The 17416-nt window shown below is 36.8% G+C and overlaps 1 protein-coding gene across 3 annotated transcripts in view; it reads left to right on the top strand.

Annotated features, from left to right (window-relative positions):
* The first annotated feature begins 115 nt into the window (after positions 1–115).
* Positions 116–17416, top strand: part of Mospd2 (motile sperm domain containing 2) — a 41595-nt gene continuing 24294 nt past the window's right edge. For 2 of the 3 annotated variants that reach the window (XM_055615778.1, XM_055615777.1), the window contains exons 1-4: positions 116–250; positions 401–470; positions 12274–12429; positions 14570–14656. In XM_055615778.1, coding sequence (XP_055471753.1) covers positions 242–250; positions 401–470; positions 12274–12429; positions 14570–14656 — 322 coding nt within the window. In that variant the 5' untranslated portion in view covers positions 116–241. The remainder of the gene's footprint in view (positions 251–400; positions 471–12273; positions 12430–14569; positions 14657–17416) is intronic. The other variant, XM_055615779.1, reaches the window with a different exon arrangement.

Below are 17416 nucleotides of genomic sequence, written 5' to 3'. Positions count from 1 at the left end.
CTCTTTAGAGAAGCAAATGGGAACGGAGCAGAGAACTTATTCCAGCCTCTTTTCCCGGACAAGACTATGGGATTGGATAGCATGGAGGCACTTCCTTCTACGTTCTAGTGTCACGCGACCGTCTACCCCTCCCTCTCTTCTTGAGCTACCTTTGGGCTGGGCTGGCTGGTGATGAGATACTTGGTTGCCGGCTGTGGAAAGGGCGAAGGCTACAAGTACAATCAGTTCCGCGACTGTGACCATGGCCGAGGTGAGCAGCACCGCATTGCTGCTGGGTCACTGGACCCGGAAGCTGTCTTCCAGGCCCAGGGCCCATGCGCTCCTGTACAGGTGTCCTGTGCTGAGAGTGGTCTGGGTAAAGACCATAAGCTTCTAAGGTTTTGTTGTGTCTCCCATCCAGAATAACGCTCAGAATAAAGCCAAGCTAATCTCTGAGACCCGGCGGAGATTCGAAACTGAGTATGTGACAGGTGAGCATGCGTTCTGTGGGTTAAAGTGGGGTGTGCAGTGAGCAGATCCAACTTTTGCTGGGGTGTTTGTGGGTGTTTTTGCCTGGAGATGTTAAAAGACCTTTTTAACCCTAGCTGGAAAGATGCAGTACATATTTCAAGAGTTTTGCCATGCTGTGTGCGCCGCTTCACTTGGGTAGATGGTGTGCTCGCTTCTTCATGTAAATAGTTAATGTACATTGGAAATCAAAATGTCTAGAATCTCCTAGTTTTCCTGGGCCTGGCAGGCTATTTAGTCAATGACATAGGTGACACTGTACAGTTCATGGTTCCCTTGCTGGCCTTTCAACCAGAAAGCGAACCAATAGGCATTTTGTTGTTGCCATATACTTTGTACGTAATTTGGTAATCCAGTTCCTTTTATTTTGCTTAATTCCATTTCTTAAAACCAAAAGTTCTACTCATTAAGTTCTTATCTCATCACACTCTCTACTTGAAAGTTTCTGTAAGTGCAGAATGGATTTAATGGTTGAACATTCAGTGTCTCAATGTCATGGATACTTGAGTTGTCAAGTACTTATCTGATGATTTAGTGCTTGTACAGTATTTTTAAACTTTTAGAATAAGTTATAAGTACAGAGTTTAAAGGCTGTACCGAGTTGCTGTCTGCCTTGATTGATACTAATGTAGACCCTTCCAATAAATAGCTTACTTACATGTTCTGAGTTCCTCTTCCCTTATCTGTGAAATGCATTCAAGGTTAGAGAGTTAAATGAAGAGACATATATCAGATTGTCAAGTGTGGAACTAAAGGCTAGTAGGTTGTCATTTTAGTTAGATTTTGCCTCTGTCATTTGGTTACTGTGGAAAGAATTAAACTCTTGTATTTTGATGGTAGTGTTTAGCAGAAGATTCCTACACTTTTATACTGTTCTGTATTGTACATCACTTCATGACCTAGAACAAATAAGTTCCAAAAGCCTGGTCAGTAAATCTTTTAGTGCCTCTTTGCCAATTTTCTTAATGCACCAAACTTTGTACCAGAGAGTTGCAAAAGCACTCCATTCACTTTTAGCCCAGAGATCTCATTCATGTCTATTAACATAGCTGGTTACAGTAAAGTGATAATTCTAAAAAAGCTTTCTATGGAAATATAATTCACAGCTGTGTGGTTTATAGTACATTGAGATATAACTTGAATTGGTGATTTCATAGCCGATATTTGCTTATGTTCAAGGGAGCAAGCAGAACATAGATAAATTACACAATCTGCAAGGTCTTGAAGGAATGAGGGAAGTGATGTGTAGTAAGATTTAGCAATTTACTCAGAATCCCTGTTGTTAAGCGTCTTGGCTTGGCTTGCTACTCAGGCCTTTTGGATTTCACTTTAGTAATCTTTCAGCAACACTGTGATGTCTAATTAGATCTTGTCACTCCCCAGCTTGAAACCCTTCAGTGTCTTCCCACTGTATGTATTTAGAATAAAGTCCCGATTCTTCTCAGTGATCTACAATTTGAGGCCATATGTCCTACAGCTCTTAGCCACCTGTTATTTTTCTTCTTGCTTAGTGAAGATTTGACCACTCCCTGCGTTAAGGAACCTACAAATAGCAACTCAGTTGCTACAAATAGCAACCAGTATATGCAACACACGTACACACACACACACACAGAAGTTCTTTAAAGAATATTTAATCTAAAAACATGTGACTGGTGTAGTTTCTATTTGACTTCCTTTTTTAAAATGCAGTGACCCACAAAGTTGATATCCTAATCCAAAACATGACCCACAGTTTGAAAAATATAACTACACTGCCTCATTTGTGTTCTTCAAACAGAATGAGTCTGTTTGCATCTTGGGACATTTCCATTTCTGTCTGCCTGGGATGTTTTTCCCAATTAAAATGTAAAGCTTTTTTTTGTTGTTGTTTTATTTTTGTTTTGTCTTTTCAGGGATAAATGTATTGAGAGGCTTCACTGGTTATTTAGTAGCTTCCTGCCCTGCTTACTTTCCCTCCTAGCCTGTAATTGTCCTTTGTTTATTGTTTATTTCCTGCAGTAGATAATAGATGGTTTTAGTTAGTAGCAGCCTATAGAAGTTGAAAGCAGAAGCTTTGTGTGTTTTTCTCACTCCTCAATACCTTGTACAGTGTTCAGTACATATTCGTTGAATGAATATAGCACTACTTAAAGGTATATATTAGAAGATCATAGGAAGAATTGACATTCCAAATTAAAACTGCCCTAACCAGCAACCCTTTCCTACCAAATATTTGGGAAAAAAAAAAAAAAAAAACCTTCACAGTGTATATCATGAAGACAAGTATAATTTTTTCAGAGACAGTCACTATTTATGGCATTAAGTATTCGGATATTTTTAACCCATACACAAATACACACACAAACACACACATTTAAGTATAGGTGAACTGGTGTGTGTTATCTACATAGCAGTTGTAAATATTAAGGGCTTCTATTAACAGAGAAAGTTGAAGCCGTGAAAGGCTTTCTCACCTGGTAGTTGTACTGTACCCTGAAATATGATAAGGCTTTTTAGTTATATGTATTCTCCCCTGTAAGTTGCTTTATAGAAATTAGCTTTGATAACATTGATGTGGTTCATTTGTGCAAGTAATCCTAGAACTTAAGATGTGGAAGCAGGAGGGCATTCAAGTTCTAAGGTGGCATGGTCTATTATAGTAATTTCCAGGTAAGCATGAACTAAACACGACATCTGTCTTTAATATATATATATATATATATAATTTGCAATCTCCATAATATATATATATGTAGATAGATATGATAATAACAAAATTAACTGTTTAGAATATCCACTTTTGTATTTCAGAGTCTATATTTTGATTGACAATATTTTGTTTCATAAAATGTTTAAGGCAGAAAAGCCATAATGATGTTTTTGCAAAATAAAAGCATTTATTAAAAAAATTAAAAGCATTTATTATCCACAAGGATATCTCTTCAGATATTCATTTGAAAACAAGTTCTTGGGAATCCCAAGCTCATTTTTTCATGCCTGCAGAAAATGTTACCAAATATGGATTGATTTTTGGGCAAACCTAAGGCAGAAAATATGGGTCCATAATTACTTTTCTCCCTCATTATTACTGTGAGAAATTCTGTGAATCTCAAATGAGAAACATTTTCTGTTCTTTCTTCTTTCTCTTTGTAACAATAATTTATTCAGTTCTGAAAGCACTCATTATCTGCTTAATTCTGTAAAGCAGTTTGTCAGTATTAGAGAAAGGTGAATGATAGTCATTTTTCTAACTTGTGCAATCTAGTGAAATTATTAGAACAAAGATAATCCACTAAATAAGGTGAACTGAATTACAAGTAATAAGAACAAAAGGAGTCCCTTGGCATGGTGATATACACCTGAAATCCTAAAAAGTGGGAGGTGAAAGCAGGATTTCGAGTTCAAAAAAGTTATCTTTGATTACCTAGTGATATGCAATCCAGTCTAAGGTCCATGAAACCCTTTATCAAAGAAGAGTGCTAAGACAAGGAGAGATACCTCTTGGTGATCCGGTTAGTACTGAGTTAGAAGTAACTTCCTGGAAAAGCTTGGCAGCTCCCATACTGTAGAAAATCTTGCTCTGAAACATGGTGCTATTGGGAAATGGCAGAATTTATAAGAGCAGTTGGCTTAGTAATGGAGTCTTAGTTCTTGGGAATGGTACCTTTAAGGGTGATTATGGAATCTTGGCTATGTTATTAGAAGTTTGGGCCTGTTACACACTAGCTGCCTGACCTCCCTCCTCATTACAGGTCCAAAAGCATCTAGGCCAACTGATCACAGACTGAACCTCTACCACTCTGAAGTAAAATTAAAAAAAAAATAAAATAAAATAAACACTTTTACTCTCTTGATCTCTCAGATATTTGGTGCAGTGACAGAAAGCTGACTAACACAGGTGGTATTTCTTACAAACTTAGGTGGCACTTGGCCAGGTAGAGAAGGTATGTAGGTGGCTCAGACAGTCTGAGTAATGGTGCTGAGATGGAAAGGTATACAGCTTGCTGTGGTTAGCCTTGAAGAGAGGTGTGCACCTGGATGCAACAGTACAACAGTACAGTGTAGAGAAGCTTGGATGTCCAGGTGACAGGTTCGTACTTTAGTATGTGGAGAAGCAGCTGAGCTTGAGGGGTTTTTCTAATTTTACAGGTATATGAACTTATTTAAATGAATTTAGTTGATAGAAAAATCAAAGCCTCCTTACTGTCTAGAAATAGTCTTACTGACAAGGGTTAAATTTGTTCCTAATCTTTGTGTATATATGCTTATGAAAACAAAGTTAAAAGAGCATCCTAATTATGATTTGTATGTTATATTTTTATTGATGTGATCTTACCCATTTGTGTAAACATTATTTTATTTCTTAATATTTGGTTCTATTAGTTAAAAAGCAAATTGCCATTTAATTTATGTAATTTTTTGGACATTTTGATTGCTTCAATTTTTTTGTTAGTACAACTTTATGAAGTTCAGATTACTTCCTTTTTATTCATGTCTTGAAATCAAATTATTATGTTTATAAATAAATACTTGGGACTCATTTCATAATCCATATCGAACTTCTATCATATAGGTCTTATAAACTACATAATTTCATTCTTACTGGCCCTATAGGATAATGTTTGTCTTACCACACCTTCTCCATGTTTAGTGTCATAATTGCAACTAAATTCAACTATAGCTGATAGTTTTTCTAGTTTGCATTTTATTGTTTATTTTCCTAAACCTCTTTTCATATGATTATACTCATTTATATTCTTTTTTGGTTTATGCCACTATTACCGATTTTGCCAAATTTTTAATATATTCATAATTACCCATTGTTTTATGGTTTCTGTATTACTATTTAAGTTGATTTTTCTTACCTAGTGATGATTTTTCTCTCTTAATTTTTATTTTGTTTTAGTTGAATGTTGATGTTTTTAGTGGACATCATGTCTAAAGCATGAAAGAGTAAGCAATCATGTACTTCTGTTCAGTCAAACATGTAGATCTTTGACCTTAGATGCTTTCCATGTACTGTGACATTTGGGAGCCACATTTTCTGCATTTTGGTCTTACTCATTCTCTTGCTTTTCATTAGATTTATCACCTATGAAGTTTCCTCCACCAACACGTTATTAGATTTTTGTCTCTTTCTCTTTTTTTTAACCTTTATATAAAGGCTGAACAGAATTTCCAGTGATTTGACTCAGTTTAGGATTCCTACATATAGTGTAATATACTAGCTCATTCCTTTTTGGAAATTTTTATGATGCATAAACCAGTTGATAAATTTCATTTGTTGCTAGGCTTGGTATCTTTTACAGTGCTGCTGTGAACATTGCCTATACATTTCTGGTGCACACATAAAGAGACAGTGGTCAGAGGATAAAAAATAGCAGACATGGGGAATAAGTTCAAGAGAACTTTGTACAACACTGTAAAGATAGTTGATAACAATACTGTATACTTGTAACTTACTAAGACAGATTTTAAGTACACTTACAGCCAAAATGAAATATGTGGAAAATATCTTTTCATTAGCTTGATTTATATGTTCTACTACATATGTATAAGAATATTACATATATCATAAATATATAATTATTTATTAGTCAGTTTTTTAAAAAGAATAATCAATTTTAGTCTTTATGGTAGATCTAAAATTACCAAGACACTGGTTTAAAGGACTTGAAATTATGGCTTTCTACAAAAGCTTGAGCCATAAACTTAGATGAGAATAAAGAATTGGTAGACCTGCTTACATTTTAATCTTTAACCTCACTAAGGACACTTTACATTGGCTAGCAAATATTCTTATATCTTTCTCTTGGCTTTTAAAATTCATATCTCTATCTCATTTATTCCTATTCAACATATATCCTCATTTTTAATGTTTAGTGAGTTTTTCAGTTTTAAACCACCTGCTAATGAAAAACTGCCAGTTCTAGAATGGTGATTTTATTTTAGTCACAATTATTTTAAAAGCTTGGACAGGAAGAGTAAAGTTTGTTTATCTAATTTAGAATGTACTCTTCCTAGATGGTTCTAGTTTGTGTTACGATGACAATTAAAGCTAACTATCGTAATGAAATATATAAGAATAATTGAGTGTAATAACTCAGGTCTAAGTTGAAGGCCAGACTCAGCTCTATATTGTGTCTGAGGCCATCTTGGGATACATGGATCCTTGTTTCAAAAAAAAAAAAGAAAGAAAAGAAAAATAAAAGAAACAAACAAACAAACAAACTACAACAACAAAAGATCTCTAGACGATTGAATAGAATCATAACAATCCCTGAAGTACTCTTCGCCCTTCAGTCACCATTTTATAAAGAATGAGAGAACATGAGAACATAACTTTTACATTTCACTAAACAATGTTACAATTTTTATGTTCATTGTAGAACTTATTTATATTACTTACTTTTCCTAATTGGCCATGATTCTTTTTTCATAATACTGCTGTATATTCTCTGTGAACAAGACATTCAACAACTCAAAACTCTGCTTAATGATGTATGTAGCCTTAAAATTATAAGTTAAAGGAAACTTAAGAAATCTGTACACATGTGAAGGAATCAATTCCAGCAGATTTCTTTCACAACTAGAGCAAAGAAGGTAAAAACACACACTTAAGAGTTTAGATTTTAACAGCACAGTGAACAAACTTGATCATAGACAAACAGATGTATAAGTATGTGTGTGTGTTTGGTGTATACATGTATGTTTAGTATGTGTATTTGTGTGTTTGAAAGTATAGTTTTTTTTAACTCAACAAATAGAAAATAGATACTTTAAAAATATGTATTTCTAAATGTGAAGCTTTTACATATTTATCATGTGGTTATTAATAAAAGACGTCTCAGAAAATTCTAAAGCAGCTAGATCATAAGGGCCAGTTCTCACACCATTAGGCAACAATATTTGGAATCATAATAAACAGGTACATAAAAACAAATTAAATTTTAGAAAGCCAAAACAACATACCTCTATGGATTAATAACTTCCCAGCAATGTGTGTAATTCTCACTTCTGCTAAATAACCCATGGTTTTAATGAGGCTATCACAATGGAAATTACCGAAAAAATATGTTAAAACTAATAGAAAGCTTATATGGAAAGATCAATGTAATTTTACCTGAAGTCATTAAGCTTTTTTTTTTTTTTAATTCAGGGTCTTTGTTGCCTAGGTATCTGATAACTTTATTTTCTGCTGTGTAAATTTTTAATTTTTCAAAAGGGCAAGAACAATACAATCTATTGTTGAAGATCTGGGCCCTGAGGAATGTCAGGGTTGGTGGGGGCCAGACTTTCATGGATATAATCATTCTATATCAAAAATTTAATGTGCCTCTATTGTTGATACGGATTAGGAGGGCAGGGCAGTGGCTTTCCAAAGTTCTTGACCTCTTAGAGCTAAGCAGAGTAGATCAGCATTAGCCCTTTTCCCCTTGTGCGCTCTCCTTACAAATGAATGCTTATTGCTTATTTTTCATGAACAGTATTTCCATATGGTTTGTGTGTGTGTTGGAGATTGAACCCAGAGCATCATACATGCTGGCCTACCACACCACCATTTTCTCAGTTTTTAGTTTGAAATAGTATCTTAAGTCTCCTGGCTTTCCTGGAATTCACTGTGTAGCCGGCTTGTGTTCTTCCTCCCTTGGCTTCCTGAGTAACTGGTATTATAGGCTTGGGTCACCAGGCCTGAATTTTTAATGAAATGGGCCTCACATTCTCCCATTTGACTTGGACTAAGAAGAGCAAACACAAGATTATACACAATGAGCTCACAATGAAGTCTTACAACAGTACATAATATATAGGAATAGCCAGAATTCATGTAGTCTGTTGAACCTGGGTAATTAGCTGGTGAAAAATGTGGATTTTGTGCTCTTGAAGGAAAGCAACTGAGATAGAAAGTTCCACCTTTCCTGTGACTGACTAGCGATCATCCAAGGCCTGTTTCTATACAGCCCTGACCTGGGAGTTTTGTTGTTGTTCAGTTTGTATTTTAAAAGATTTTTAAATACACATGCTATGTATCAGCAACAGAGGATATCTGTGTCCCTCATGGTTTAAGATATTTTTAATCTAACCGTGCACAGGGTAGGGTGGTGGGTATTGTCAAATCCTGCACTAGAGCAGAGGCCCACTACATACGATTCTTATGCCAGCCTGCTGATTCTTTCATAGCCCCCAGAATTAACAATCAAGGTAGGGAACCCAAGAATGCCTTGTTGACATCCCTGTGTGATTTTGGTACATGCTGAAACTTGAGGCTATTTCTCTCACAGAAGATCACCTTTCACTCAGTCTTTCAGATAGCCTGACAGATACAAAGAGATTCAGACGAGATTGGGGCCAACTGCTAAGAAAGCAGATTTTGTTTTTGTTTTTGCCCAAAGATTTCTATTCTTAACATGTCCATAATCTGTACTTATCTCCCAAAACCTTGTCAGGACTTTTATCTGATATGTACTAAAGATCCGTGGAGGAATCTAAGGCCTGTGTTTGAAATCAAAGGCATTGGGGCCAGTGGGATGGCTCTGTGGATAAAGATACCTACCATCAAGTCTGACAAACAGAGTTAAATTCCAGGAATTCACAGAATAGAGAGAGAACTGACTTCAGAAAGTTGTCTTCTGACCACCATACATGAACACTATGAATAATCCAAATGAAAGAATGAGTAACTTGTAATGAACTGTAAAAGAAAACTGGATGTTGCTCTACTAATTATAGTTAATAATGTTCCTTAACTATACAATCCTAAGCCATTGAAAGCTGACTGTTGACTTCATTCTCCTGTATGCCTTTATGCCTCACAGCTATATCTTTTCTCTCTTACTGGCTGTGTTCTCTTTCACCTGCCTCCCTTGGCCTTTTCCCTCTTTCCTCTTGCTCTTTATCCCTTTGATTCTACTTTTTTCCTCTCTCTCTGCCAAATTCCACCTCTTCTCCTCTCCAGCTCTCTCATTCTCGTTTTTCCCCTTCTCTGATTTCATTTCTGCTTGTACAGGGTTAAATGGTTAAAACAGCAACCACCGTATTTTCTATGTAAATAAATGCCTAATAATAATTAATGGTAAAATGGAAATATCTGATTTCAGAGACCGGTATTCATGAAAACTACCAAAGGAAGCAGGCTTTACCTTTGTAGTAATAGTCTGTGTCTCCTTAATGATAGTAGTAGTAGATAGAAAACAGCAGTAGTAATGTTAACAGCAATATTTCACTTTTTTTGTTGTGGTTAATTTTTACCGATTATGTATCATTTGCCAAATATTATTCTAAGAAAGTACTTTTCATTGTACTCTGGAACTGTACCTGATGTCCAAGACTCTTCCACAAGCCTCTGAAGTCAAAACAATTTTCATCATAATCCTAAATTATCATTTGCTTCTTCTATTGTGCTGACATTTGTACTGACTATACAAAAGCAATGGTAAGTAAAATTGCTAACTCCATGACCCAAGCCAAGGCAAGTAGTCATTGCAGTGCTTATTGTATTCATGAAAAAAAAAAAAAAAGGAAACAGAGAAGCCATATTTATTTTAGAAAGTCTCTAATGATATAAGAACTTTTATTAAACTTTGACCTTTGAAGACATGTCCTTTTAATGTTGTCTGTGAGAAAATGGAGTATACCCATAGAACATTTCTATGTGTAAGTGTGTTTGACTGGGGAGCTCACTTAATCCCCTTTTTCACTAACCACCATTTTCAATGGGAAGAAGAACTGATAAACTGTGCTTACACAAACTTGGATATATGGCACACATTTTCCTGCAAGCAGATGAAGGCAGCTATAATTTTAAGGAAAATACCGTACTGGTAGAATGGCCAAACTAAATGATCCCTTCTTAATGAGACAGGAGGCTATGTTAACTCTTTTAAAGCCATCTTATGCTCTCAAATGTCATTTATAATTAAAGGGGAAATGTACTTAGAATGCTAATGAATTTTCAAATTACAGAGCTAAAACTATTTTCCAAGGTTTATGTACTATGGAACCACTCATTTTATAGATTAAAAAACAGAGCCCATATATTGAAAACTATACCTCAGGTGACATTCCAAAAATATATGATTTATGGACTTATATTTTGTAGTGTTTTTAATTTTCAAGCATTTTCATATATTATTTTTCAACTGACCCTCACACAGGCCTCTTAGTATACCACACAGGTTAAAGATTTAAAAATGAAGACTCAAAGAGGTTAATTGTTTAAATGCACTTTATACTTTTCTGCCCCTTCATCTATTTTCTCAAGGCCCTGAATTAAAGGCAGTACAAATGGAGAGGAGGTAGACACTGTACAACTTAGTGAATAAATACCTATGAAAGAAAAGAAAATGGAGAGGCCAGGGAAATTTCCAAAACTGCTTTCGCACTTAGGAGGGAATAAATAGTTGAGAAACTAAAAATAAAGACACAACATTTGTTGTGTCATGTGCTTTCGATAATTCTTAAGATGTACAAGCTCTGGACCTTTACTGTTTATTTGGGAAAGATGGCATGCATACCAGTAACACTAAGTCAAGAAAAAAATTGTGGTGTGCCTTGTGGAAAACTTAAATGAAGTTCTCTTGCTGCTCACTGAAGAATTACTTTTGTTCACAGGAAATATTTGTGGAAAGAAAAGTATCTGAAGAGTCTTGCCAAATGGTAGAATTTGGATGTGTAGTGGTGATTCCATGAAAACAAGAAGAATTCACTTATAATAAACTAGTGAGAACAGTATGCAAGGAGAAGTAATTAGTAAAGAAGTTAAAAGGGGAATATGGCATGTGTATGAAAATGACACACAATTATAATTGAATATGATTATTCTACTAAATTATTGGAAATGTTGGATCCAGAGTGAAAATATGGTGATGTTGCATGCTGTGGTTTAGATGTGAAATATTTCCTGAAAAAGCTTGTGTGTTGAAGCCTTGGTCGCCAGCTGGTAACAGTTGAAAAGTGAATGGATCATGAGGTTACTGACTTCATTAGTGGACAAATCCATTGATAAGTTCATAGCTAAGGAAATAGGGACTTGCTGAAAGAAATTGGTCACTGGTGTACATGCATTTGTGTAGTATGCCCATTCTCTGGCCCCTTGATGGCTGTCTCTCTGCCAGGAGCAATTTTATTCTCTAGTACAATTCTGCCATGGCATACAACCTCATCACGGGCTAAGGAATAATAAATATTGTTGGCATAGACTAATGACTCTGAAACTATGAGCCAAAATCAGTTTTTCCTCGGCTGGTCTTGTTGGTGCATGCCTGTAATCCTCCAAGGATTGGGAGACTGAGGAAGAAGGACTGTAAGTTAGAGAACCCCACCCCCATAATCTACACATAAAAAAATCTTTCCTTCCTTGGTTGCTTTTGTCACTGGAACAAAGTATTAACTAATACACTCTAGATATGGAGAGTGTTCCACGTGACTAAAAAAAAAAAAAAATGATGTACTATATCAGGTACAGAAGTGCATGCCTACAGTTCCAGCTACTTAGACTGAGGCAGGAGGATCAGTTGAGCCCTAAGAATTCAGAGACACCCTAGACAGCATAGTTAGACATCTCAAATCTGCACTCTTTGGGTAGCTTTATTCTGCTCTCACTTAGAAATCCAGTCAATTCTTTAGATTGCATTTTCCCTTGAAAAACATCCCTATGTGTGTCTTGGAGAAGTTTGGCTTTGTCTTCCAAATCTTTCTTCTCTTTGCCATTAAGTTAGTTGTTTGTTTGTTTGTTTTCACAGCAGAATTATCCTGACTTAGATGTCCATTAATGTTTTCCCCTAGAAAAGTCAGAAAAATATGATCCACGTGATGTTGAAAGGCTTCAGCAAGATGATAATTGGGTTGAAAGTTACTTACATTGGAGACATAATGTTGTGGATGATACACTGAAGATGCTTGATGAGAGTTTTCAGTGGAGGAAAGAATTTTCTGTCAATGGTAAGCTGTTCAACTTAACCTTGACAGGATAATAACATCTGTATAAATGCTACTCTTAGATGTTTGTATTTGGATCCATTCTTGGCATTCATCATAAACCCTAGAATATTACCTTTAGTGGCCTAATCATACTTTCAAAGGAATAGTTTATGACAAAAATCTTAGAAGGAGAATCCCTCATAAAGTAATCAGATCATAGGGAACCAACTACAACATTGTCACTAAAAGCATAGTTGCTCATTCTGTGTTTGGTTAAATTCCATTAAACAATGGCAAGGTAGTCTTCCATATTAGACCCCAAAATAAGAAGATGTTGCTATCCATATTTTTTCAGTTGTTTCCTATGCCTTTCCATATTCCAAGAGTGCCTCCTGCTTGCGAGTGTTCCAAAACTGAATGAGAATCCAGAAAAGCAAGTTTATCCCCTAAAGACACCTGTGGTAGCCTTCTCTAAACATTTTAAAACCACTGCTAGATTTGTCTTCAGAATGGGTTTCTGCAATCTTCGAGGGAGTTTTATGTAGTTTTCAGATATGTTAAGGACTCTGCGGGGAAGGTTACCTACTGTCTCCCTCTAAAAAGTTAACACGAATAAGTAGATAGCATCATCCATTTCAACTATATATAAAGTGTTTCCTGTCATAGTAGATTATAAACTCAGGTGACTGTGCCTAAAGACTTAAATACAAAATAGTCAATAAGTCTAGAGCTAATTTTCTCCTCATTTTTCATGCTAGAGTCCACAAGAAAGGGCATATCTAAACTCCAAGAAGTAAGAATGATGGGAAATGTAAAACCTGTAGGCAATTTAAACAAAAAAGTATGTGTTAGTCAAGGAAGCACACACACACACTAATCTTCTCTTAAGAATAAAGTCTGTCGCATGTGATTTTTGGTTTTTATTTTTTTTTTGTTTTTTGAGCTCATTGAGCTCTCATACGAAATTCAACAATGCATGCATTATTACAGAGGGTGCTAGTTTCTGGTGACACACAGCAAAGATATGAGATAGGAAAAGGGGTTAGAGGAAAACCTTGAGAGTTCTCTGGGAACTGCCGGAGAGTTAAAGTCTCCCCCATGCTGCCTTGCCACAGTGGTCCCCAGCCTCCCTCAGAGACCAGTTAGGTCTGTTGTTTGTTTTTTCTGCTAAAGAATGTTATATTTTTCTTGAATTATTTTCCACCTGCTCTAAAACACTAGTTTACCATATATAAAACTTTGTAGAAAAATGCCATCTTGGGGAAGGAAAGATAGCGCAGTAAGTAAAATGATTGCTGCACAAGCATGATGACCTAGGTTTAGATCCCTAGCACTGCTCTTTAATCTGAGTACTCAGGAGGATCGCATGGGGCCTTTGCTGGCCATCTGGTAAGTAGTATAACTAAATCAATGCCTGGTCACATACACACACACACACACACACACACACACACACACACACACGGAAAGGGAGAGAGAGAGTGAGAGAGAGCAGGGGCCTAGATAGTAAGAGAGGAAACAGGGAGAAAAAATGGCATCTTGCTAGACAAAACAGGGATTTTTCCCCTCAAAATCTGATGTTATATGAATATTTCTTCATTTTCTTTCAAGACAGAATTTCCCTGTGTGTGGAGCCTTAGCTGTCCTGGACTCACTTTGTAGACCAGGCTGGCCTTGAAACTCAAAGAGATCCACCCGCCTCTGCCTCCCAGAGTGCTGGGATTACAAGCATGTGTCACCCTCCCAGCTATGTGAATATTTCTTAATGTGGCTTTTGTTTGTTTTAAGAGGGACTCAGGGATGGAATCCAGGACCTTGTTGTATCCTTAACTTGTTCCCTACCACTGGGCTACACCCAGACCCTGCACAGCATTAAATTGAATGGTCTCTTAGTGTTCTTTCCATTCTCTGTAAATCTTTTGTTGGTTGTTTTCTCTGTAAATCTTGTCAGTTGTTTTCTCAGCAGGAAGTAGCTCTTTGTAGTGCCAGCAACTCCTAAGTTTTTTAATAAGTTACATTTCATTCAAGATTGAAGTAAGTTGTATGTTGTTCAAGTTTGAGTGATAGTAGGACTACTATATAGCATTACCTCTAGAGTGTGAGGTTTTCTTTTTTCAGATCCATAGATTACTATAACTGATTAAAGTTTATCACTTTCTAGACCTTAGTGAATCCTCTATTCCAAGATGGTTATTAGAACTCGGTGGTATTTATCTCCATGGTTATGACAAAGAAGGTAACAAATTATGTAAGTATATTTAATTTATACCCTAGGTTTTCGAGTCTTTGAAATTTACATTTGTGTCTCAGTAATCACAGAACTTTTCTATTTGTACTTACAGCAAATTTTGTGCAACTAGCAGTATGTGGCCATCTTTTCCCTTGTCAAATACTATCAAGGCATAGTTTGTGTTATTGTAAACTAAGCAGTAAAAAAAAAAAAGAAAAATGTTGTATCTTATTTTTTCTCTATTTCTGTGATAAGGCAACATGACCTAGGAAATTTATAGAAGAGTGTATTTGGGGCTTATGGTTTAAGAGCGTTGAGTCCACAACCATAGTGGCCAAAAGAATGGCAGCAGGCGGGAAGGCATGGCACTGGAAACAGTAGTAACACACCCAAAGTCATTTTAGTTAGTCATTGTCTTCTTTCTCACTTGTTGCTAGCACTCCATCTAGTATTTCTTTTTATGAAGACTCTTTTGACAGTTGAAAAATATGCAAAACGCACTTTAAGTCTTTCCTGATATCCTTTTAGCTTTTTCTAAAATATGTGTAGTTATGGGAGGAAGAATAGTAGTTTCTATTGTTCAGATCTTTCTTTTTATTAATTAATTTACTTGTTATAAATTATAGTTTTTTCACTTTGTATCTGAGCTGTAGCCCCCTCCCTCATCTCCTAATCACACCCTCCCTCCCTGATCTCCTCCCATGCCCCTCTCTGAGTCCACTGGTAGGGGAGGTCTTCCTCATCCCCTTCCCTCTGACCCCAGCCTAGCAGGTCTCATCAGGACTGACTGCTATGGCCTGGGAAGGCTGCTCTGTCATCAGGGGGAGGAGATCAAAGATTTCATGTCAGAGACAGTTCTCGTTCCCATTACTAAGGAACCCACTTGTATACTGAGCTGCCATGGGCTACATCTGTGCAGGGGTTCTAGGTTATCTATGGTCCTTGGTCAGAGTATTAGTCTCAGAAAAGAACCCTGGGCCCATAATTTTTGTTTCTGTTGCTCTCCTTGTGGAGTTCCAGTCCCCTTCAGGTCTTTCTATCTCCCCCTTCTTTCATAAGATTCCCTGTACTCTGCCCAAAATTTGGCTATGAGACTCAGCATCTGCTTTGATGATACCCTGCTGGGTAGATTCTTTCAGAGGACCTCTGTGATAGGCTCCTGTCTTGTTCCCTGCTTTCTCCCTCTTCCGATGTCTGTCCCATTTGCCTTTCTGAGTGAGGATTGATCATCTTACCCAGGGTCCTCCTTCTTGCTTAGCTTCTTTAGTTATACAGATTTTAGTATGATCATCCTATATTATATGTCTAATATCCACTTATAAGTGAGTATGTACCATGTGTGTCTTTCTGCTTCTGGTATACCTTACTCAGAACAAAACAACAGTCTACAGATTGAGAAAGGATCTTTACCAATTAAAAAATGGGGTACATAGCTAAACAGAGAATTTTCAATAGAGGAATATTGAATGGCTGAAAATCACTTAAAGAAATGCTCAACATCCTTAGTCATCAGGGAAATGCAAATCAAAACGACCCTGAGATTTCACCTAACACCCATCAGAATGGCTAAGATCAAAAACTCAAATGACAACTCATGCTGGAAAGGATATGGAGAATGGGGAACTCTCCTCCATTGCTGATGGGAATGTAAACTTGTACAACCACTTTGGAAATCAATCTGGTGCTGTCTTAGACAATTAGGAAGAGTGCTTCCTCAAGATCCAGCTATACCACTCCTAGTCATATATCCAAAATAAGCTCAAGTATACAATAAGGGCATTTGCTCAACCATGTTCGTAGCAGCTCTATTCATAATTGCCAGAACCTGGAAACAACCCAGATGTCCCTCAACTGAGTAATGGATACAGAAATTGTGGTACATTTACACAATGGAATACTACTCAGCAATTAAAAACAAGGAAATCATGAAATTTGCAAGCAAATGGTGAGAACTAGAAAAGATCAGATGACTTTCTTATCCTCCCTTGTGCACATGTAACCTGGGTTTGTATGACTGTAGGAGAGCCTGTGTGCATCTTGCTTGCCTTACATTTAGCTTGTGAATTGCATTGCATTTTGACAGTACTCATCATTTTCTTCTCTCTGTTTCTTCTTTTTCAGTTTCCTTTTCTCATAACTTCTTTTGTGGTTTGCTCCTGAAACATATTTCCCAAAGTCTGTTCTTTTCTTGGTTTCTTGTACTTTGCAGCTGATACTGTCTCATGGGATCATCTCAAACACATCAGCTTTGGCAATTTCACAATTCCCAGTGTAGATCCTATGCAATTCTCAACCTACTTGCACATACCCAGCTGCCCAGCAGCTGGTGTCTCTTGGCTGGGAGCTGCCTTCAACATGATCTATAGCTCCATTGGTGTATTGCTCTGTGTGCTCCTTCTGTATTGCTCAGCTCTGGCCCATCTGTTGGCTTGCCCTGTGATTTAACTTCATTTTGGTTCCCTTTTCATCTTCACCAGCCACTTCCTTGGTTCATTCCTTCCTACCCTGTTCTCTGATTGTTAGCTGCTTCCCTGGTTTTGACCACATAGGCTTCCTCCCTGACCACTTCCAGTCTAACCTCTAAGGCACACTGCAAAAGCTAGGTTTTGAAAGGAAGGGAAAGAACTTAAGAGTCATTTAGCTATCCCCCGTTTCTTTTCTGTTTCTCTTCTTGCCACCCATCCCATTTTAGTCCTAGCTGCCACCACCAGAGGCATTTGCATGTCCCAGGCCCCTGTACAGCCTCTCACAGGCCTCCCTCCTGCCTGTTTGTATGTC

This window comes from Psammomys obesus, unplaced genomic scaffold (assembly GCF_907164565.1).
Source record: "Psammomys obesus unplaced genomic scaffold, mPsaObe1.curated_primary_1811, whole genome shotgun sequence".
Lineage (NCBI taxonomy): Eukaryota > Metazoa > Chordata > Mammalia > Rodentia > Muridae > Psammomys > Psammomys obesus.
This window is presented reverse-complemented; position numbering and strand designations above follow the sequence as displayed.